The following is a 24,383-nucleotide window of genomic DNA, read 5'->3' on the forward strand; positions in this document are numbered from 1 at the left end:
AAATATATATATATATTTTATTGATTTCAGAGAGGAAGGGAGAGAGAGAGAGAGAAACATCAGTGATGAGAGAGAATCATTGATTGGCTGCTTCCTGCATGCCTCCTACTGGGGATCGAGCCTGCAACCCATGCATGTGCCCTTGACTGGAATCAAACCCAGGACCCTTTAGTCTGCAGGCCAGCCCTCTATCCATTGAGACAAACCAGCTAGGGCTAGAATGTCCTTTTTTTAAAAAAATATATTTTATTGATTTTTTACAGAGAGGAAGGGAGAGGGATAGAGAGTTAGAAACATCGATGAGAGAGAAACATCGACCAGCTGCCTCCTGCACACCTCCCACTGGGGATGTGCCCGCAACCAAGGTACATGCCCCTGACCGGAATCGAACCTGGGACCCTTCAGTCCGCAGGCCAACGCTCTATCCACTGAGCCAAACCGGTTACGGCTAGAATGTCCTTTTTTAAATGGAGGTTTTCTTATGTAATTTCCCTGCTCAAAACCCTTCAGTGGCTTTAAGGTCAAACTCTTTAACAAGGACTTTGACAACTTGGTCCAGTTTATTTCTCCATCCTCCCTTTTGCAGACTCTCCCTCCTGGCCATGCCAGTCTGTAATGTACCACTCTTGGGACCATCACATATGCTATTCCCTTTGCTTCTCTCCAAAACCAGCTGATTAATTTACTCAACCTTCAGGCTTCAACTCAAGGGTCTCTTCCTTTGGAGATCTCTGGTGCTCCTGTTGTGGAAATACACAGCATCCTGTACTTCCTCAGTCTTGATACTAATTGTGTCATCCGTGGAGCAGGGATTATCTCTGCCTTGTCTATAGTTCGTGCACAGTGTCATGTACACAGAAGATGGTAAGTTTGTGTTGAATGGGGTTCTTCTCACCCTCTGTTGACCCATTCATTTATAAGATGGGTTTGAATTTGTGTTTGTGTCTTTAGAGAACTACTTTCTGGTTACCCACATGATTACCGATTAGAAGGTTCAGCCATTTCCTCTTCTCTTACTTTGTGCAGTTCAGACACAGGATATACCAGCTCCCCTACTTTTTGGTAGATGGGCATGAGAGTTCCCAGGCCCTGAGAAAGATGAGTCAGAAAGAAGAGTCATTCAGAAAGTAACCCAGTCAGAGCAACAGTGTTGTCCTTTGGCTGAACTTTCTTCTTCTGTATACTTCGAGATGCTAAACTGGTGGCACTTTTGTACTGGTTGCTATAGATTGTCAGACCGCAGCACAGGGATTCATAAACCTTAATCTGGCACTTTCCTTTGATTAGGGATGTTTTGGGAAATGTTCAGAGGCTCTCAGGCCTAAGTGAAACCTTTATTGGACTGATTATGTTCTGTTTCCACCTGGTCACTTAGCCTCATAGTGGCTTCCAAGGTGAAAACCAGGAGCATCCCATTTATATTTCTTTGTAGGGTTTAGCATATTTGAGTTCAGAATCTTTGAGAGCAGCAGTCTTTTGGCATTTGGTGGGGTTTTGTTTTTTGCTATCATAGAATAGGATGGTGCTTACTCAGAAGCTGGCAAAAAAGGTTAGATTTAGGTAGAATTATACGTTTGTGGGCCTTTAGAATTGTAAGGAACACTGTAGATTGATGATTCTCCTGAGGTGGTAGGAGGTAGGTAGGTAGGTATCAGAATATCCAGGAAATGGGGTTTCTATTAAATCATACTACCCTTCACTCTTCATGCCCTTGAGAATCATTGCTGATTCCAGTACATGTGTGTGGTAGGTAGTTCTCAAGTGTTGCACAGGTAAAAACATTTTTGAGATGTCAGTGTTATAGGTGATCTAGCACAGGGATCCAACTTGATTGTGAAGGGCCAGATAGTAAATATTTTTAGGCTTTTGGACCATATATTCTCTGCTGCAGCTATTCAGTTCTGCCTTTGCAGGGGGAAAACAGCTACAAACAGTATGTAAACAAACGTTTCAGCAGAACCATATTCATGAATACTGAAATTTAAATGTCATGGGTCATGAAATATTTTTATTTTTTATTTTAACTGTTAAAAAATATAAAATCCATTCTTAGCTCATGGGCCATACCAAAACACACACAACACAAACAAACAAACAAACAAACAAAAAACAGTAGCAGACTAGATTTGCCCTTGAGCCATAGTTTGCTGACCCATGATCTAGCCCAGTGGTCCCCAATTCTGGCTGTTTTTCAGAATTACCTGGAGACCTTTTAAAAATGCTGATTTGCAGTCCCCCCCCACCCCCCCCGAAGATTTGATTCTGTAGGACGGGGAATCTATTTTTTACAAAAGCTCTTGTGATGCACACACAATCAGAGTTATGGAATCACTGAACTGATCTCACTCAACCTCATTTTATAGTTGAGACAGCTTTAGAAAGATGAGGTGAACTTGGGGTGGGGGACACACAATACAATATACAGATGATGTGTTGTAGAATTGTACACCTGAAACCTATATAATTTTATTAACCAGTGTCACTCCAGTAAATTCAATAATTTTTTAAAAAAAGATGAAGTGACTTGCCAATACTTATATAGCAAATAAATGACATAACCAAAATTTGAACCTAGATCTTCCACTCTAAGATCAGTAAGTCTTTGATCATACTCCTCTACCCTACTCTCTCCCTCCAAACAAACAAATGAACAATAAATATAGAGCAGTCACAAAATTGTGGTTCCATTCTTTCTTTACCTAGTGCCAATTTCCCTCCTGAGAGCCTGCTGGGTACTCTAAGCTCGGCTGTCCTTCTGCTTGCTGGCTGGATTTTCTGGAACTGACTGCTGATTTGACATTTAGCCCAATTTCCCTCCAGTCTGCTGGCATTAAGTAGGAGAGATAATGAAATAATAGCCAGTAAATTGCTTTAATGTAAGACTTTGTTGAGGCAGCACTAAACTGCAGTGTGAGGGTGAGAGCCGTGGTTTCAAGGGGTGCATTAGTTGGAAGAGGTGGTTTTAAGAGGCACATTTTACACTTGAATTCACATGGCTCAGATCCAGCTGTCTAAGTAGGACATCTCTACATGAAACTTGTGCTTAATTAGAGCTAATTGAGCTGTCATCCTGCCCAGAACAATTCAGGGGTGGAGAAACTAAAGGTGAGGAGTAATTACCATTCCTGCTTTACTTCAGCCTCTGTGTGACTCTTTATGTCCTAGAAAGAGGAATACTGAAAGTCCTAAGGAATAATTTTTATCTCTACTAAATGATTATTGCATTACTGATTAATTGATAGGGTTCCCACATTTTGTGTGCCAGGTTGTTCCCTCCCCAAACCCCTCCATGGCCCCCCCCCCTTTAAAAAAATATGTTTTTATTCATTTCAGAGAGAGGAAGGGAGAGATAGAAACATTATTGATGAGAAAGAATAATCCATTGACTGCCTCCTGCACGCCCCCTATTGGGCATTGAGCCCGAAACCCAGGCATGTGCCCTGACTGGGAATTGAGCTGGTGACCTCTTGGTTTCTGGGTCGACACTCAACCGCTGAGCCACACAGGCTGGGCTTTTATTATCATCTTAGATCTCATCTCTCACAAAGACTTTTTTTGGCTGAGGGATAGAGACAGGGAAATGCAGTGCTCCTGGCACCTTCATAGCCCTCAGGCCTTGTCTTAGGTTTTGGAACATAAATGGGGAGTTGGCAAGTTGGTATGTTATTTGTTTATCTTTTGTTCTTGGACTATAAGTTCCTTGGCATTTGAGACCCTGTCTTCTGGTTTGCTCTTGACTCTGCCTGGCATAGGAGCATGGGGATGAAGGTGAACAGCATAACCTCTGTGCTCACTCTCCTCTATCCTGTGATCTCAGTGCTTTAGGGAGATGATAAATGGGCTTTGATTGCCTATTCTGAAAGTCCCAGACATTTACTAATAGGTACCATTGAAATTTGGTCTCATCTAAGAGGACAGAACCTCCTTTTAAAAACAAAGTTTTTTTTAAAACGTGTATGTATGTATGTGTGTGTGTTTTTAAATACTTGATATATAAAATAAATATTCTGGACAGATTAATTAGAGAATGATAATTAATACTCCCCAAAACACTTTAAAAATGCACATTAGAATTCCTTTTAATACTGAATACTCTTACTATCCTTAAAGTGATTCAGTTTTTAGAAATTTAGTTTACACACAATTATTTAGAAGCAAAAGCAACTATTTAGGAATGGAAATTGGGTGTATTTCAGAATCTTCTCCTCTGTGTCATATTTTTACCTCTGAGCAGCTTCTTTCTCCTTCCTTGTTCCACAGTTCATAAAGCACTAGAGTGATAATTACCAGGGCTTGCATAAAACATTTACTCTTCAAAATGCTTTAAATTTATATTATCTATTTTTGTCCTTTCAGCTTGGAGTTAGGTAATGCCAATGGTGGAAATTAAATTTTACAGTTGAGGAACAACCTAAACCATTTTACTCATAATCCCATAGTTAAGGGCAGGACAGACATAATTGTGAGTGTCTAGAGACTTAACCATCCAGCTACTGCCATTAGTGTCTCTTTGGATCATTGCTTTTAGGTGGTACAAAAGGCTCAGGAGTCCATACATAGTGACTTGGTTTTGAACTTAAAATAAAGAGTTAGGAGCCCTTTAATAATTATAACACTGTTCCTCGGGGCTGTACCTAAGAAGCATTTTTAGTTTCTGGTGAATAGTATGTAAATGTACAAGAAAGATCTGGAGGCAAATAGTCTCATCGTTTGAGGAGTAATATTTTTTTTCTCTACCTGAATGAGACCATCTGAGTGTATTACTAAAAAACAAAAAGTTATGCCCTGGCTGGTGTGGCTCACTTGGTTTGAGCATCATCCCGTACACCAAAAAGTGGCAAAACAGGGTCCCAAATACACATACCTAGGTTGCGGGTCCAGGGTATGCACAAGAGGCAGCCAGTTGATGTTTCTCTCTCACATTGATGATGTCCCCCCCGCCCCCCATTCCTCTCTAAAAACAAACAAACAACAACAACAAAAACAATCCACAAAAAGTTACAAAAATGAAAGCCAGTCTATGATGTGTTGGAGAGGGAAGAAAGCTCAAATAAGACAAGACTTTCCTTATTGTGGACTTGGTATCAGTTAGGTTTTTCAAAACAGAAGACTTTATATTGTTATATACAGTGTTGATTAGGCCCATATTGTCAATGTCTAACAAATCTACTTTCTCAATATAACATGCCTTATTTCCTCTTTCTAGAATGCATCTAAATTTTTAACTTATTTCCTACTTGAAGTGTTGTTGGTGATTTAAAACAAAACAGTTGACCCTTGAGTAGTGTGGGGTCAAGGGCCCTGATGACCTGCACTGTCCAAAATCCATGTGTAACTTTTGACTCATTTAACTACCAATAGCCTGCTTGACTCATTTAATTACTAACTACCTGAGGCCTTACCGATAACATAAACAGTTGATTAATACCCTATTTTGTATGTTATATGTAATAATGTTATATTCTTACAATAAAGTAATCCAGGAAAGAAGTTACTAAGAAAAACATAAGGATGTTGTTCAAAAGTCAACTATATGTTTAGGGTGACAGATACTTTCAGACTAAAACTAAAGCAGTGGTTCTCATTAACTAAGGTCAGAGAGAATGTATTTTTGCCTCTAGTTTGAAAAGTTCCTGAAGATTCCCTTTATGCTCACTGGTAGAAACAAAATGCATTGAAATTCACTTTCTACTACATATAGTAAAATACAATAATTGCCAGTGCAAATTCAAGTAATTAAGTGGGCTTCATCTATTACCCTAAGGCAGTGGTTCTCAACCTTCCTAATGCCGCGACCCTTTAATACAGTTCCTCATGTTGTGGTGACCCCCAACCATAAAATTATTTTTGTTGCTACTTCATAACTGTAATTTTGCTACTGTTATGAATCGTAATGTAAATATCTGATATGCAGGATGTATTTTCATTGTTACAAATTGAACATAATTAAAGCATAGTGATTAATCACAAAAACAATATGTAATTATATATGTGTTTTCCGATGGTCTTGGGCGACCCCTGTGAAAGGGTCGTTCGACCCCCAAAGGGGTTGCGACCCACAGGTTGAGAACCGCTGCCCTAAGGGAAGGATCTTGGGGAAGTATAGATAGAACCACGATATTCAGAAACAGACAATGAGTGCTCTCATTTTACTCCAGGAGGCATTGTAGATCACATAGTATGAGTTTCCTATCTAATAAGTAAGGAAAACTTAAAAGTAAAACCGGGCTGCCCTTTTTTTTTTTTAATATATTTTTTACAGAGAGGAAGGGAGAAGGATAGAGAGTTAGAAACATTGATCAGCTGCTTCCTGCACACCTCCTTCTGGGGATGTGCCCTCAACCAAGGTACATGCCCTTGACCGAAATTGAACCTGGGACCCTTCAGTCCACAGGCTGACGCTCTCTCCACTGAGCCAAACCAGTTAGGGCCTGAGCTGCTTTTTAATTGCTCTTATTTTTTCATCAGCCTTTCATGAGTAAAGCTCACCAGTTCTCTTCCTGAGATAGATGCAGTATAAGGGAAGGAGAACTTTTTGGAATTAGAGGACTTAGGTTCAAGTTCTAATTCTTCCATTTACTGGTTTAAGTTGTTTAAATTTCTGAGCTGCCTTGTAGCTTAGGGGATGGTAATTGCCTTGAATGAGATGGGTTAATATTGTTTTGTTTCTATCAAAGTATCCTGTATGTATAAATATAACCGGTTGTAAAGGATTTCTCCTGGTAATGGATGAGTTAACTAGTTTATGATTGACAGCTGTGGGGAAAGGGATAAAATAGGAATAGAGAGAGAATAGATATTTTACCTTATCTTGAAATAATTTCATACCTGTAGAAAAGTTGTAAGAATGATACAAAGAACTTCCATATAGCCTTTACCCAGATTCTCTAGTTGTTAACATTTTACTACTTGTTTTATCACTCATTGGGATAGAATGTTCAGCTAACAATTGAGTGTTTACAACAAGTCAAGCATGCTTTTACTTGCCTTATCTCAAGCTACCAACCCATTAATATATGGTTACTGTTATCACCATGTATAGAAAGAAAAATTTACGGGGGTTCAGCCAGTTGTCTGAGATCCCCTAGCAGATAAATGGCAGAGATTTGACAGGAACGTCCATGTTTTTCACCACCTTTCTCTACTAGTAGATCTAGAGACTTGCATGTCGATGTGACAAAGACACATCGATTGGTTGCCTCCTGCACACGGCCCAACCAGGGCTAGGAATCAAGTCTGCAGCCAAGGTATGGCCTTTGACTGGAATTGAACCTGGGACCCTTCAGTCCTCAGGCCGATGCTCTATCCACTGAGCCAAACCAGCTAGGGCATCTAGAGCTTTTTAACTAGAAATCAATGTTTGATATAGTATTGCTGACTAAATGTAATTCGTTTAAACAAAGATAAAGATTGAAGTTTGTATGCAGAATTTGCTGTTGAAGTCATTGGTGGGGTGAGAATGCACTCCTTTTCCCACACCTAGCTTCTGTATGAAATAGATAGAATGGCCATACCTTGATTGGCGTTCTGTTTTGCAAGGGAGTAAATCAAAAGAGGTTTTTTTTTCTTGGGCAAAGTATCCAGAGGTGCTGGACTGTTCCTTGCCCTAATCACCCCCTGAGATCAAGATTCTTGACTCCTCTGAGCATATTGCTTCTAGGAGACCAGGGAAGATGACAACAAGATTTGATCTTTTATTATCTCCGCTTTCTTTGGAGTTAAATTTCCACCCTTGTTTTGCTCAGAGGAATCTCTCCCCTCAGTTTTAATAGCAGTAGGTTTTCTAGAACATGGAACTGAGATTGTAAATTTTTACTTCATGGGCCAGATGTGGCTGGCATGTTCGTGTTTTGGGCTTGCCTAATGTTTACTTTTTTTCCTTTTTTTTTTTTTTAATTGGAAGCCAACATTTAAAAGCTAGAGGATTTCACATAAAAACCCAGCTTTCAGCTCTTCTTTAAAAGACAAAAAAAAAAAAAAAAAAAAAGGAAAGAAATGATAATCCTGGGCCCATAAAGAGTAGACCAGCCATGGATTACTACTGTCCCCACCAGCCTATTTCAAACCTGGCCTCCTGTAAACACTTGAATTTTCAGCTCCAGATCTTGAAATTGAACTTTAGTCTTAAAAGATGGAGACGTATAATTTGATGAGCTAGTTAGTGGTGGGTTACTTTATCCTTGTTTACCAAAGAAGAGTCCTGCTTTCTTGGTTAGAAAGAAAAATAACTCATGAATAAGATTAGGGACTTATCCAAAATCACTATTATCCCTGTCCATGTCAGTGTTTCAATTCCATCATTATGGTGTAAGAGTGGCTCACAGATTTCAGAGAGCTGCAGGCATCTTTCCACTCAGCTTAGTTGGGATTCAACTCTTCATTCCCTGCACACAGGCACTGCTGCCAGCAGAGGGTGCTATCCACTCACTGAGGCTGCTGTCATTTTGGCTCAGTTGAGCAGCAGCTGTTGGGCATGTGCCCTGGGTCTGTGTGAGAGTTTGGGCATGTCTATTTGGTTCACATCCCTAGTGCCCACCCCTTAGACCCTGGCCAGGTTATTGTGTCACTAGGGACTCTGTTCAGTAACAGGAAACTGGGGAAAGTTTAATTGTTTTCTCCTCTCTTTTTCCCATGCAGCTGAACAAAAGGTTCATCCTCAGTTTTCTCCATGCCCATGGGAAGCTGTTTACCCGGATTGGGTAAGTGTGCAGGATGTTTATTTTATTTTCCTACATTACAAGTCATTTTGGAATTTAATATTGTTAGCAACTAGACTGTGTTTGTAACTGAGGGCACAGGGTGTGAATTCTTAGAGGCCTCCACCTTCTCTTCCCTTCACTCACTCCTACTTTGCTCATGAAGTTTGGGAAATATGATTCTCCATCCCTATGTCATCCCTCTTTCTCTACCTTTACTAAAGCCCCCTTTAAACACAGTCTTTTCTCAACCCCCCACTCTTAATCCCTCTGGATTTCTCTTTCCTCTGCCTTCCATCTCAGCCCCCTAGGAGCTCCTTAAAGAAGTCATGTTCATTTCCTGGATGCAACTGCCAAGGGTCCTCCTTGGGAAGAATACTGTCCACTCATTTTCCCTTAAAGAGAAGAGTAGCATTTTTTCCCCCCTCCAATATTTTCTCTTCCTCCTGAACCATACCCCTTCCTTCTATGCTCAGGTTTCTGTACCATATTGCTGATCTCAGTAAATGCTAAAACTTTTCTAGGTTTCACCATCTCCCATGGATTTACATATAAATCTCAGGGAAGGTGCTGTGTGTGCAAAACCCTGTTACTTCACCCATTAAATCCCTGGACAGAGATCAAGTTTTGAGTGTTCCTTTGGTGGATCAGAGTTGTTTTCCACTGTAGAAAACTAGCAATCCTAAAGCCTGACTAACGCCTGCACACCAGAGCACGTGTGCGCTGAGTGCCTCTTCCGTCTTGGAGAGGACTAGGTGGTGGTGCTCTTAGAGAGCTCTTCTGCATTTTAATGTTTTCTGACTTGGAGGTTTTATTGTAAGCTACCCTTTGAGGTGATTTGTTTCGGATTATAGATCTCACTGTTGTTGTCAGTGTTTTCCTTTCACTTTCTGTCATAACCTTGTAAGTTTATCTCTAATGCTCTAGAAGGTTTTCTTAGTGGGAGAGGCTGAAAGGCTTTGTCCTGCTTTGAAGAAACATTGTTCTATGGATGTTGAACTAGAAAGTATGCTTATTACATATTCATTTATTATCAAACATAGATAAGAGTGACAGTGATGATTATCACAAAGGTAGTCTTTAAATGACTTGGGAGACGAGTACTGCCAATAGATGTATCCCTATTAATAGAAATAAGTGTGAGGAGATTTACTTAGGAAAAGTAAACTAGGTGCATCATTAGCTCCCCTCTCACTACCTCTCCTACCCCCATGTAAGTCTACTGTGGCAGGAGTTTTTGCCTAACAGTGTTGTATCTTAGTGCTTATCATGTACTAGATGCTCAGTAAATATTTGTTGTATGAATGGGTGAATCATTACAGAAATGGATAGACTGTGAAAGATTGGAGAGAAGGATCTAGTTCGTATTCTAGTAGGTAGGTTATAGTAGACCCAGGTCAGTTATTAGTGAGGAATGTAAAGCTGCAGTTTCAAGTGGGCAAGATGATATCAGTATCATTTTATAGCAGGAAGTACTATTGTGTTGCACTTAAAATAGCTACTTTGGTTTTTTATCACTTTATCATCTTTTTTAGTTCTCATTTTTTAAATCTTTCTTTCCCTTACTACCTTTTCACTCAGTTTTCCTCTCCTTTTCTCATGTTTGTTCTTTAAATTTTCATGTACCATGTTGCTTTAAGTCAGGGTTTCTCAATCTCTATACTATTGATATTTTGAGCATTATAATTCTTTGTTGTAGGGAGCTGTCCTGTGCATCGTATGATGTTTAACAGCATCCCAGGCTTCTTCTACCTACTACATGCCAGTAGCATTGTGCCCCCCCGCCCCCGCCCCAGTTGTGATAATTAAAAATGTCTCCAGACATTGCCAAATGTTCTCTGGGGGCAAAATTGCTCCTGATTGAGAACCACTGCTCTAGGTATTTGTTAGTTTTTTTTAGAGACTTTTGGGACTAAAGAAGTTATAAATCTTGGTCCGGAATGTAGGAATATTTAGGATATATTTTTGTCAAGTTAGGCATTAATATTTTTTCCCCTCTTTTAAAATTCTCACATTTTTATATATTTTTGGAGGAGGCTTGAGAAAGAATCACAGTAATGATTAAAAAACTAGAAAATGATTTCTAGAGGAAAAATTAATCTTGAAAAAGTTAAGGTAAAAAAAGGTTTATTTAAAGACAGCTGTTTGTTCCCCTAACTGTGTTTAACTATAAAAGAGTTATAACCAGGTAGTTTTGATTTCTGTGGGAAGACAGCAAGAGAAAGTAGGCTTTTGTTGCAGTTGGAGAGATTTGGGTTAGGTGTAAGAAAATTTCACAGAGAAAATGTTCAGGAATTTTCTTTTCTAAAATCCTTTAAAGATTATCTCATTTGTCAGAGATGGTTTGCTGTGGTCCAGTTTATTTTTCAGTATCTCTTCCATCCGTGCATATAACATATTCTCTTGGCAAAAGATAAGGCCAGTCTAGTTGCACCTTCATAAAAAATGAGTTATAGTAGTGTTCACATGAGGAGAACGTATGTAAAGTCTAGGCGCTCCAGCCCCTTGATGACTATTCTTCCTATGCTCCCCTGGAGGTGAAAGAGAATTGAGTCCCATGTTTATTCTGGAAGGCAGAAACAGTAAAAACTTTGCTATTGGAAAAAAAAGTATAGAAGTCTGTAAGACTAGAAAAGCAGTGAGCCCAAGCCACACACAACAACATGGACTGTTGCCTAATTACCAAGAAGATGTGAAATGTCGGAGGCGTTGAAAACGAATTAAGAGTGAGGAGTTTGTAATGGGGAGCAGCTGAAGACACATCCACTGTCTGGCCTGCCTTTTGAGAAAAGCCCCAATGTTGCTTTCCAATCTTCATTTTCTCTGTGCCCAGCATTGCAAATTGCATCAGCATATGCTTGAATGCCTACTGTGTGCAGCCCAAGCCTCCTTACTCTCAGCATCCAGTGAAAAAGAGGCGTGGAGTGTTAGATGGAATCAAGTGCCAAAGAACTTATTTTTCACCACTGACTAGTTTACAAGACCTTGAGAGTGAACAAGTCAGAGCCTCTGTGAGCTTCGATTTCCTTATCAGTTGTTTAAGTAGAAGCTACCCAAGGTCCACTCCAGTCCTTATGTTCTGTAGCACTGTGATTTTTTTTTTTCTCTCATGTCTCCCTTGTCACTCAGCTTAGTTTTATTTGTTTGCTACTGGGTTGCTTTTGTCTTGTTCAATTTTTTAAAATTAAGAAGTTGAGAAGAGTTAGGAAGCCTGATTCTTTTCTGAAGACAATGTTGTCTATCTCAGCTGTGTTCCTTAGCATCTAAGAGGTTGGGTCCTGCCCCGTTAGTCACTGTCTGAGTCACTCCATGTTGTCTGAAAAACTGGTTTCTTAAAACTGCCATTCAAATGAGATAAGGTGTCTCTAGAGACCACTCCAGAAAGCAGTCCCTTAAGTCAGTGAAATGCATAGCCTGAAAATGACTGTATCTTCTGCAGTTTTAAAGGATTGGGACAGAATCCTCTCAGGCACAGGAAGAGGAATCAGTCAGGGGTGTAGAATGCCTCCTAACAGACACTTGCTTTCCTGGTGAGAGGCAGGCAGATCAGACCTGCCTTTGGACTCCACTGAGGGAAGTCAAGAAGCCAGCAGCCTATAGACCAGTGATGGCAAACCTATGACACGCGTGTCAGAGGTGACATGTGAACTCATTTTTTTGGTTGATTTGTCTTTGTTAAATGGCATTTAAATATATAAAATAAATATCAAAAATATAAGTCTTTGTTTTACTATGGTTGCAAATATCAAAAAATTTCTATATGTGACACGGCACCAGAGTTAAATTAGGGTTTTTCAAAATGCTGACACGCCGAGCTCAAAAGGTTCATCATCACTGCTATAGACTTTTGATTTGTGATAAGTAGAATAATTTTGCTTCCTGTTATTGTGTTGGTTAAAATTACCAGTTTAGTTTTCACTTGCTTGCCTCATCATGCTACTTGCACTGCTTCAAGAGCTCTTGGAATTCAAAAACTGATGTATTTATTTTGGACTTTGAATTGTTAAAAATATAATGTTTGTATTTTGATATACTTGTAAAATTATAATTGTTTTCTATAAAAGTCAGTAGTATGCATTGTAGGAGAAATCTTTATTGTACATAGTGCTTATTGTAAATCACATAAAATATTTAGAAAACCCAACAAAAAGAAGAAAGAAAAAATTAACCATATTCTCACTATCCAGAGATAATTATCCACTGTTGACATTGGATGTATATTTTTATCTTTTTTCTATATACGTCACACACACATTTATTTTTACAAATATGTGTCAAAAGGGTTCAGATTAAACTACTTTAAAACTTTCCACTTAATATATGTAAAACTTTACTTTACCAACATGATTAAAAAATCTAATATAACTTTTAAGAAATAGAATTAAATTTTACAGATGTGCCATCTTAACCAGTAGCTGTAACTGGGCATTTTAGGCTACTTCCAAGTTTTGCTGTTATAAATTGCCATCTTTTTTAAAAAAAAATATTTTTATTGATTTCAGAGAGGAAGGAAGAGGGAGAGAGAGATAGAAACATCCAGGATGAGAGAGAATCATGGATCGGCTGCCTCCTGCAAGTCCCCCACTGGGGATCAAGCCCACACCCGGGCATGTACCCTTGACCGGAATTAAACCTGGGACCCTTCAGTTCACAGGCCGATGCTTCATCCACTGAGCCAAACCGGCTAGAGCAAATTACCATCTTTTTATGCTTTCTCTTCTCCTGCTCCTCCTCCTCTGTTGCTACTGCTATTGCTGCATCTTGGCTAACAATTATTTAGTAATATATAAAATCTCCTTCTAAAAACATAACATTATAGCTAAGGCCAAAATTTCTTTCAGCTCTCCCCAAGCCCGTGTGCTCTCCAAAGAGATAACACTAGACATCAGGTTATATAATCTTTCAGATCTTTTTACTGCATTTACATATTTACATATATATCCATCAAAACCATAATTCTATTTTGTGGGTTGTTTCTAAACATAAGTTGTATTCTGTCATTATCTCAGTTTTAGTATGATTTTTGTTCTTTAATATGAGGGTGGAGCAAAGAGGAAGACATAAAACTACTTATGGTAATTTGAAGCCAAAATCAGATAACATTTTAGCTACAAAATTGGGAACCAGAAGCCCCATTATTGAGCTCTGAGGAAGAGTCTTTTATCTGCGTGTCCCTCAGTTACTTCCTGACAAAGTGATTTTGTCTGAGTAGATCCATCTTCCCTCATATCTCAGAACTGAAGTTATTCTAACATCCTTACGCATTTGATTTTTTTTCTTTTGTTGATGTCGAATGAGTTGAAAGGCAAAGGGAAGATTGAAAAAACAAACAAATAAAAAAAAAGATGTGGACATTTGGCCTGGTGCTCCTTTCAGACCCCAGTCTGACCTAGGGAGCGTTAATGGATCTGTTTCAATTCCCATCCCAGGGAAGAGGTTTCCTCAGACACAGCTTCGAAGCAAGACTGTCCCACGTGACACTCTGTCATGTCGTTCTGTGTTGGCTCTCTACCGCCTTTCAACACGGAGACACATGGCTCTGAAACTTGCCCAGTGTGGCTGCTTTTCAAGCAGAGTGAACTCTGCTATTCTCGTAATGAGAAGTGCTAGCCCCCCTCCCCACCTCCGACCAGAAAGAGTGCTGCACAGTGTCAGGATTTAAAATGAAACCTTTGTTATAGCCCATGGGGAAAATGGATCCAATCCAGCTCCAAACATATCATTCTGCCATTCCAAACCTACCAAGAGTTTTAATGGTTCTGAAACATTTTAGAGGGGAAAAAAGAGGGTTTTTTTGGTGGGTTTGGGTGTGCGTGTGTGTTTTATATTTTTTTGTGGGGGATGGGGCACTTGAAATGGCATATGGGGAGGTGGGAGCAAGTGCATGGTATGTTTTATGCCAATGAAAATGAAGACAGCAGAGAAGGGAACTGGAATATAAACTGTAATTGACCCATAGTTGTGGCATGATTTCTGGGTATCAGAAGGTCAGTAATAAGAGTTGCCATCCAAGAGCAATGAATGAAGATTGCCAAAATGCCAGAAATCTCTGGAGTTTGCTAACCTGGGGAGGGTCCTACTCAGTGGGGAAAGGATCATGGTTTGGGTTACACTAGAAGCACCTTTCTCTAGGACTTGAAACTGTTTTGTCTTTTTTGAGAAGGATTTCCTTTCCTGTGGCTTTTCAGAAGCTGTTTATTAATCCAGCCTGAAGCTCTTCCTCACCCTGTCACCCAGTGCACTACAAACATTTTTTTGGGGGGTCGGGGGGGGCGTTGAGGATGGATAAAAGATACTTTGTTGACCACGAATTGTTCAGCATCGCCCTAAGGCTCAGTGCGCCTGGCTTCTCTCTCTAGCACCAAGTTTGAATTTGCTTTTTCTTTCTGACAACTTCAGCTGTGGTTTGTTCCTATTGCCAGAGGAGCTCCAGGCATGCACCACTGTTTGGGATCCAGTGGCCACATTTGGCAGTCAGCGGTTTGAATGACCTCTCTTTAGGAGCCCTAGGTCACTGGCTAGATTTCTACCTCCCTACATTACCGGCTCTTCCTGTATTAGGAGTGGCAGTTGGCCAGGGCATTATATTTCCACTGGCCTGAAAACATGCAGACCTTGATGAGCAGAGTCTTGTGAGAGTGAGGAGGACAGCAACACAGGAAAGGCTGAAACAGATCATTGGGGCCCTCAGTCTGAAAATTCTTCCAGGGGAAGTATGGGACCCTCAGGTGGGACAGTTGGTGAGACAGTGCCTGAGAAGACGGCAGCAGAAAACTTTCTGGTTTCCTGAAGTAAAGCCTTGAGTAAAGAATCTTTAGATTTGTGAACCAGAGAGTTTGGGGAATATGTAGGTCTTAAAGCTTAAAGGAAATTTGTTTGCTATTTAGAAAAACCAATTGTTTCAGAGAGAAACTTTGATTTCATTTCAGCCTGAATCCAGTTATTGCCAAGGGTTAGGAAATAACATACCAAAGCATAATAACTCATAGCAATTTATCCAAAATTGAGCTGATTTATTTCCAAACCTCGAACACTTCTTTCTCTTAAATTTGTCCACAATCTTAGGATTGTAGGAAGGTTTGTGAAAGTAGCAAGGAGACACCCTATGCGTTAGTTGTCTGCTTTCAGAGAGAGAGAGACAGAGAGAGAGAGAGAGAGAGAGAGAGAGAGAGAGAGTGTGTGTGTGTGTGTGTGTGTGTGTGTGTGTACCAGTGCTCTTGGGGATGTCCCTCACTGATGGGCTGGTGTATTTGTAGGATGGAGACATTCCCTGCAGTGGCTGAGAAGGTGCTCAAGGAGTTCCAGGTATTGCTGCAGCATAGTCCCTCTCCTGTTGGAAGTACTCGCATGCTGCAGCTTATGACCATCAACATGTTTGCTGTACACAACTCCCAGTTGAAAGGTAAGGCATGTTCACTTTCTTTATCTAGACAGATACAGATTAATATAGCTTTTTTTCCTATGCTACCATACCACTAATTACCCCCCATCTCTCTCTCTCTCTCTCTCTCTCTCTCTCTCTCTCTCTCTCACACAAACACACACACACACACACACCCTTCCCCACCATTGCCTCTCACATCCTTAATTTGCTCTCTGAAATCTGTATGACTCTCTAGTGCTTGGGTGGGATGGAAGGAGGGAATCATGGGTATAGAGCTTAATTTGCAAACCCAGAGATGCTGTTGCACATCTGGCCATGCTAAAGGCAGCAGCAAGGCCTCTTGGAGTCTGCAGATCCAGAGCCTCTCCCAGGGGAGAGGCATTGCTGAAATGTTTCATCGCAGAGACCATACGCTTGGCAGGGACTGGGAATAGCTGTTTCTGGACTCATGTACCCTGTTTGTTCAATATGGAAAAGTCTAGTTCCCTGTGGGATATCCCTTGTGGGAGCCTGCCAGGGAGTAAGAACAGAGAATTGATGAGCTTTGGTGACTCAAATTGGAAGCACAAAAATCACCAGGCCCAGAGTTTGGCTAACATACTGGTGTGTATTCTGAAATGCTTTTTGGAACACTGAGGTTTTTTGAGGCAGGGGATGGGGTGGGAGGGGGCAGAGAGATGCTCATTGACAGGATTTTTAAATGTTCTGATGACCAGGTCACAACCAAAGGATGTTACCAGGATCCCGTCCTTTCCCTTTCCCTTTCCTGTTTCCCCTTCCTTCTTCCCCTTTTCCTCTTCCTCCTACCCCTTCCCTTCCCATCTAGGTAAGAATATGTGGTTTAACTTGATGGAAATATGTAATATAAGAAAAACATTATTTTGTGTTTGTTTGTAAGGGAGATTTGTTCCATGATGCTAAAAAAATTGTTTTAAAGCATTGACAGAGAGTGAAGTTTGGTTTCCTGGCTGAAAGGTTATTATCTGAAATGCCAAGAAATGGGAATTGCCCCATGGAGACTCCATTGTAAAACAGATCTGGTGTTTCTGGACAGGTTATTACTAGTTCTCTTATTGCACTTTTTCTTTTCTTTAAAAAAATGTTTATTGATTGGGGAGGGGGAGAGAAAACATTGATTTGTTGTTACACTTATTTATATATTTGTTGGTTGCTTCTTGTATGTGCCCTGACTGGGAATCGAACTCACAACCTTGGCATATTAGGATGATGCTATAACCAACTGAGCTACCCGGCCAGGGTCTTATTGCACATTTTCTTGGTGCTTTCTCTCACTCTGAAATTGATTTATTTTCCTTCCCATTTATTTTTGAGGGTTCTACATTAGCTTGCTGATGAGTGGGTATGCCACAATTTCCCTTGAAACGTGGTTCTTCCTGGGACTCTGTAAGGCCCTCTGCTAGTCTGTCTGGGTTTTCAGTCATATCTGATCTTCTCCGCTCAAGTTGGCTGCTTACAGCATTTAGAATTCCCAGCAGAAGGCAACATGCAGAGGCTGAGGTGCCATTTTGAACTTGGCTAATTATTCCTGAGAACAGCTCCGAGGAAGCATGCTGTCCTGGGGGACAGTGGTGGTTTCCAGAAAGGAGGAAATAAAGTTTGTCAAGTGCTGTCCTGGTAAGGCTGTGAAGTCCAAAGGGGCAGGAGATTGATTCCTTCTTCATGACTCTGCTGGTTTAGCTACCAAGTGGGAAGCTCAGTGGACTCAGGAAATGAGGCCTCCTGAGGTGCCCTCCTATTCATTGTCCTGCCTTCCTCTACCCTCAACCCACAGAGTTCAGTGAGCTGCTGTCACAGAGCTGCAGCCTCGGCCAAGGTATTTTTCTAGCATCAAGTGACCTGTAATCTTGGGAGGTGTGAATGTAAAGGACCTGTGGCTCTTGCCTGTGAAGCATCTGTTGTCAGCAGCTTCTGCTCCATGAAAAGGAACACCTTGGCTTTTTCGTAGGCCACCAGTGATTCCTTTTCTTGTAGCTGTTGTTTAGTAAAGGTGAAAAGATACAGACGAAAGGAAGGTGAGATGGTGAGAACAGAGAAAGAAGGAAATAGGTGGTTTCCCCAGTTGAGGCCAGGGAACTTTTTTAGTACTCTTCTCCATGGTTGTTGTATGAGGACCTGCTAGCCAGGAAGGACATGCCAAAGCCTGTGCCTGAGACCCTGCTACTCATTTCTGGCCTTGTCCTGATGCTCACCTCCATGAGGCAACTGGGGCCAAGAGGAGGATGATATGAGGTGGTCAGAAGTTCCTAGGGTGTTTCAGGGATAAACAGCCTGGGCCACAGGATATAACACTCAACTAGGACAGAGAGCTCTGTGGACATGCTGCCAAGTACCCGGTGTGCAGCTGAGGCGGCCGTCCAGACCCCACTGTGTGGGCTGCCATTGGGAGAGGGGTGAGCAGAGCACACAGCGGGGCTGGTTGGTGGGAAGATGCACTTTTCCATTTCCCAGCATATGAGTCATCTTCTCTGGGCCCCTGTGCTGTGCTTGCATGGACAGTGGCAAGAAGGGGGTGTTGTGGCTGAGCAGCAGCATCTGTGCCGGGGGTGGAGAAGGAAGGGGGTTGGGGAGAGGGTAAAGGTTTAAATCCTTCACTAATCAGCAGCAGTTTGAATCACATTTTTATGAGTAAGGAAGTGATAAATCAGCCCTGAGTGTTCAGCCCCAAAGTCCTGTCAGCCAGTGCCCTTCTAAAGTCTTCTCTCCAGGCCACTCTGCTTGCTGTCAGAGTCGCCAGCCACCCAGCTGTGGGACCCTGACTGTCTGAAACCAGGAAGCAAGGGCCTGACGCTGCTTGGCCCTCCCAGGTGCTTGGGGTCTGTGGTGATTTGGCAGTCAGTGCAAGTTACAGAACATCTGGGCCATCATTTTTCTTTCCATTCCTTCTTGGACATATCCTTCTGGGTGGGTGTTTGCATCAGTCAGTTCCTGGACTCTGTGGAGAAGGAACGTTCCAGCATGAAGCAGAGGTGATCAGTGGTCTCCAAGGCAGTCGAGGTCCTCTCAATCTGTGCCTGGGCTTTCCCTGTAGATGTGGTCCTAAAGCATATGATTTGGAGAGCAGCAGGGATGTCCTTACTAAAACATATGTCCTTTATGATACCCCGAATTCATTTTATTTGTGTGTGTGTTCAGTGTTAACCTTGTAGAACTGTCTTTTTTTCAAATTACCTATAATCTGGGGGTAGGAATGATATTATCACTTTAGTGTTATTACTTTTCAGATGTGTTTTCCTTGTCAAGAGAGACAGAGAACTGTTTAAAAGCTTTGGACACCTCACAAGACAAAATGGAGGAAAAAGCTTAGATGGTGGTGAGAGAAAGGCATCTTTCCCCTTTTCCTAGGTTGTAGTTTTACCCAGAGCTCAGGGAGGCAGAGGTTGTGAGGTCATATCTGTCCCCCTGCCCTTAGGAGAAAATAAGTTGAGTTATGCCACATCATTTTACCAACTAAACTTTCCAGTCTCAGCAGTGATCTTAACACTCAGAGCTATTGGTGGGGGAGCTATCACCTCCTCCTCTAATGAATGGGCCCTATGCAAAAATCCCACGTTAGTGGGACTATGAAGAATCTAGAATCCTAGTACTCTATAGTGAAGCGGTTGGGGACAGATAAATTTGAGGGATGTTTGGGGTCCCTCAGCATAGTGCCTGGTATTTATTAGGCACTCAGTAATTATTGAATGTATGGGTGAAGAAGGCAAGCCAGCTCTCATTGAATAGTATGTTTTTTACCTGGCCTGTGTCCAACATTATCTTGTGGTGGTGATAGGTGGTTCCCAGAGTGATGTCACAATTGGTAATCGCTCTATGGCATTCCCAAGCCTGAAGGGAGAAATCGGGCCTTCTCCACGTGCCTCAGCATTTAACACTTCAGTAGCCATCTGATTGGCTGACGTGATGCTGGAGGATGAACTGTTGATCTAAACCACAAGCATGCCAAGAATTTTAATTTTTTAAAAATTCTGTAATTTAAGGAAATAAAACTCTAGTTTTTGAAAAGGAATAATTAAAGCAACATTTGTGGTAGAGCATCACTAAAAGCCCATTGCATCCCCCATCTGTGCCCAATTTGCTCCAATCTGCCCTCCCCCCCTTTTTTCTTTTTCTTCCTTTTTCTCTTCCCCTCTTGCTCTCTCTCCCTTTTTAAAAAATATGTTTTATAATTCCTGGAATCAAAACCATCTCATGCACACACTGTTTTATTTTACTGCATTATTGGATTATACTTCCTATAAATCATTGGATGTTATTCATTGGCCACCACTGGAATAACTTCCCTTTTCTGTGCCCTGGCCCTCCCTTTTTCCTCCTCTACCAGTTCATAGAATAGGGCTGTATTTCAGCCTTGCAGAGAAGTCCTGGTGGCAGCAAGAGGGCACCCAAGAGACACTTCTTATGTGTGCCATTGGTGTTTCCTGCCTTTAGGGAACATTTAGGGGCTGGGATTGAGGCAGGGCTAGACTGGCATTCCTTTCATAATCATTTATGCTTGCTTTTATGGTTGGTTAGTAATCCTGAATTGCAGGAGGTAAAGTGCCACATGTGCTCCTCCAGAGAAATAGAGAATCATAGCTGTCTATATGGGACCGATAGAGCTTAACTCAGATGTGTGGGGACCTCACACCTACATGGCATTGTTGTGTATGCAGGTTGACTCGAGTTGGGAAGTTCCATTCACAACCAAAATTTCTTTGTCTTAAGCATGCAGCCGCCTTAGAGATCTTCAGTAAAGCGATTTGCTCCTCAGTGGCAGTTCACTTCTGTCTGAGTCTCTTACCCAAGCAGAATGTATGAAGTGCCTAATCCTCTGCTTGTCAGAATAGTTGTACAGGAAATCCACCTTTCATAAGAGGTTAAGCTTGAGTTTAGCTGCATAAACTGGCCCTCTCATTCCTCCTCTGTATTTCTGGTGGTAGAACCCTTGGGCTTTTTCTCCTCAAGGATCCATGGGTAGATTTCTACAGGTAATCAGCACTGCCTGACCTTCATTTTCAGAGTAAATTAACAGAGAGTCAGCTTGGCCAACACATTTTGTGAGAAATAGATTCAAAGGTCAGAAGAGGCTAGGCTTTAAAAAGCAGGCCAGGGGAAGTTGCATAGCTTCAGCTATACCCTCTGTCCCTTGGGGCAAGATATAACTATCAACAGGCTGCTTAGCATAGACTTCTTCCCTCAGAATTTTCTGGAAAAGAAGAAAAAGTAAAGTTTGTCAGTGGCCTACCCAATTCTGGATTCCAGGGTCCATGTTGTTTTTAAAATGCATCTGTTACTTTAGTCTGGGGAGGAGAAGCAGTTATGAAAAGCTAAAGAAAGGAGAAAATTCATTTATACCAATAATTAAGCCTCTTATCATGTCAATTGAAGAAATGTCTGTTTTTGCCCCAAGGTAATAGTGTGGTTTGATGTACATGGCTGCTTCTGTGTATAGTGCAGAAATGCAATATCCCATCATTGCCCAATAGTTAATGTGAGCTAGATACTTCATCTCTGTTGCCATTTTATAGCTTCTCAATTTGATTTTTTTTTTTTTTTTTTTTTTTTTTTTTCCAGGATGGACTTATTCTGAAAAAGAGACAGAATTGGGTGGAATGTTGGCAGCAGGATTCCCAGCTGCCTTTTCTGAGCTCTCTTTAAGCTTTTCCTGAGGAATAGAATTCTGAATGTGTAGCTTACAGAGGGCTCAGGTTTGATATGTTCATTGAATACACAGAGGGAGCTGGTGTATTCTAGGGATGGAGGTTGCGGGGAGTAAGTTGTACTTTGGACTCTAACCAACTAAATGTTGGTCTGGGGAAAATTGTAGCTTCCAGAGGTAGTGGCCAATAATGACAACAGAACAACACTGTGATAATATCTAATGACATTTGAATTCTCATTTGATTTCTCCTATTAGCCCTCTGAGACAGGTGAGCAGATATTTTGTGTCTTATTTTATAGATGATGAGAAACATATCAGAAAGGTTAAGTAATGTAAGTTTGCACAGCTAGTAAATTACACTCAGGCCTCAAGTGTCCAGCCTTCTATATCAGAAGACACAAAAACTTCTCTGGACTTAATTGAGACAGATCAGAAATGCAAGCATCCCAAATCCCATATCTGAGCAGCCATTGTTCTTTGATGAAGAAAGTGATCTTTGAATCTGATCTGAGACTAGAAGAGGGACTAAAGTACAGATGAGGAATGTGGCGGAATCAGAATTCTCCCAAGTTGTTTGAGGCTCAAGTGGGCCACAGGTAGCAGAAGGATACAGTTTGGGCAAATCAAGGTTTTCTGGGTTCATATTTACTGTTGTTATGGGCGAGGAGGAAACTCCCTCTCACAGTGGAAAATGTTTGTTCATGACCAGTTGGTAAAAGAATTGTTTGTATATTTGGATTTATATACTACTAGAGGCCAGGTGCATGAATTTCGCCCATGGGTAGGGTCCCTAGCCTGGCAGGCAATCAGGGCTGATTGGGGCCTTCCTTCCCTGGCTGCTGGCCGGGGCCTGCCTTCATTCTGCGTTGCCCCCTGGTGGTTAGCACATGTCATAGTGAGCCATTGAACTCCTGAGGGGACACTTTGCATATTAGCCTTTTATATATATAGATACCATTCAATTTTTTAAATCAATGTCACTTGAAGTAAAGCTTATATACAATAAAATGCACCCATTTTAAGGGTGCATTTCAATACATGTGACCAATTTATATACTTAAGTAACCATCATTATAATCAAGATACAGAATATTTTCATCATCCCAAAAAGTTTTCTTTGTGCCCATCACAGTTGATCTCCATCCCTATCCCTGGCTCCAGGAAATCTTATTTGCTCTCTGTCACTATGCATTGGATGTGTCTTTTCTAGAGTTTTATATAAATGGAATCATAAGTGTGCACTCGTTTGTGTCTGGCTTCTTTTGCTCAGCATAATGTTTCTGAGATTTGTTCATGTTGTTGTTACATGTTATCAATATTGCATTCTTTTATATTTATTGTATAATATTCTGTTGTATGGAATCTGCCACAGTTTTGTTTATCTAGTTACCTGTTGATGGAACATTTGGGTTGTTTCTAGTTTGGGGCTATTATGTATTTTAGTTGTAATTCCAGTTTGGTCCTGGGAGCATGTCCGGGCAGCATCCACTTACTCCGTCGCCATTTTTAGTCCCCTTTTTGGGCTATCCTGTATAATAAAAGGCTAATATGCATATTGACCTAATGGCGAAATGACCAGTCACTATGACGTGCACTGACCACCAGGAGGCAGACTCTCAATGCAGGAGCTGCCCCCTGGTGGTCAGTGTGCTCCCACAGGGGGAGCGCCACTCAGCCAGAAGCTGGGCTCATGGCTAGTGAACACAGCGGCAGTGGTGGGAGCCTCTCCCACCTCCACAGCAACGCTAAGGATGTCTGTGTGGAGCGGGCCTAAGCCATCAGTCAGACATCCCTTGAGGGCTCCCGGATTGTGAGAGGGAGCAGACTGGGCTGAGGGATCCCCCCCAAGTGCACAAATTTTGTGCACTGCACCTCTCTATATAACTGAATATAACTGCCATAAATATAGCTGCCATGAACTTTTGTATGAGTGTCTTGCGAACATATGTTTTCATCTCTCTTGGGTAAATACCTAGGAGTGGATTTCTTTGGTCATATGGTAAATGTTTAACTTTATAAGAAACTGCTAAACTATTTTTCAAAGTGTTTGAACCATTTTACATTCCTTCCAGCAGTGTCTGAGAATTACACTTTCTTTGCATCCTTGCCAACATTTGGTATTGTCCATCTCTTTTTCTTTAGCTATTCTAGTGGATATGCAGTGCTATTTCTTTTTCTTTTTTTATATATATCTTTATTGATTTCAGAGAGGAAAGGAAAGGGAGAGAGAGATAGAAACATCAGTGATGAGAGAAAATCATTGACTGGCACACCCCCCACTGGGGATTGAGCCCGCAACTTGGGCATGTGCCCTTGGCTGGAATTGAACCTGGGACCCTTCAGTCTGCAGGCCGACGCTCTATCCACTGAGCCAAACCAGCTGGGGCTGCAGTGCTATTTCATTTTGGTTTTGTGTTTTCTAGGTGACTAAGGATGATAAGTGACTTTTCATATACTTAATTGCCATTTGTATATATTATTTGGCAAGTATCTGTTCAAATCTTTTGACCATTTAAAAAATCAAGTTGTCTTTATTATGTTTTAAGAGTTATTTCTATAATTTGGATAAGCCCCTTTTCAGATGTTTTGCAAATATTTTTTCCCCAGTATTTTCTCATTCTGTTTCTTTTCTTTTTTTTTTCCT

The 24,383-nt window shown here is 41.2% G+C and overlaps 1 protein-coding gene across 2 annotated transcripts in view; it reads left to right on the forward strand.

The window, feature by feature from the left end:
• SMG6 (SMG6 nonsense mediated mRNA decay factor) overlaps window positions 1-24,383 on the forward strand; it is a 210,132-nt gene that overhangs the window by 33,934 nt on the left and 151,815 nt on the right. For both annotated transcript variants that reach the window (XM_005858302.2, XM_014529296.1), the window contains 2 exons: window positions 8,638-8,699; window positions 15,953-16,098. In XM_005858302.2, coding sequence (XP_005858364.1) covers window positions 8,638-8,699; window positions 15,953-16,098 — 208 coding nt within the window. The remainder of the gene's footprint in view (window positions 1-8,637; window positions 8,700-15,952; window positions 16,099-24,383) is intronic.

Source organism: Myotis brandtii, unplaced genomic scaffold (assembly GCF_000412655.1).
Source record: "Myotis brandtii unplaced genomic scaffold, ASM41265v1 scaffold1167, whole genome shotgun sequence".
NCBI classification, from domain to species: domain Eukaryota; kingdom Metazoa; phylum Chordata; class Mammalia; order Chiroptera; family Vespertilionidae; genus Myotis; species Myotis brandtii.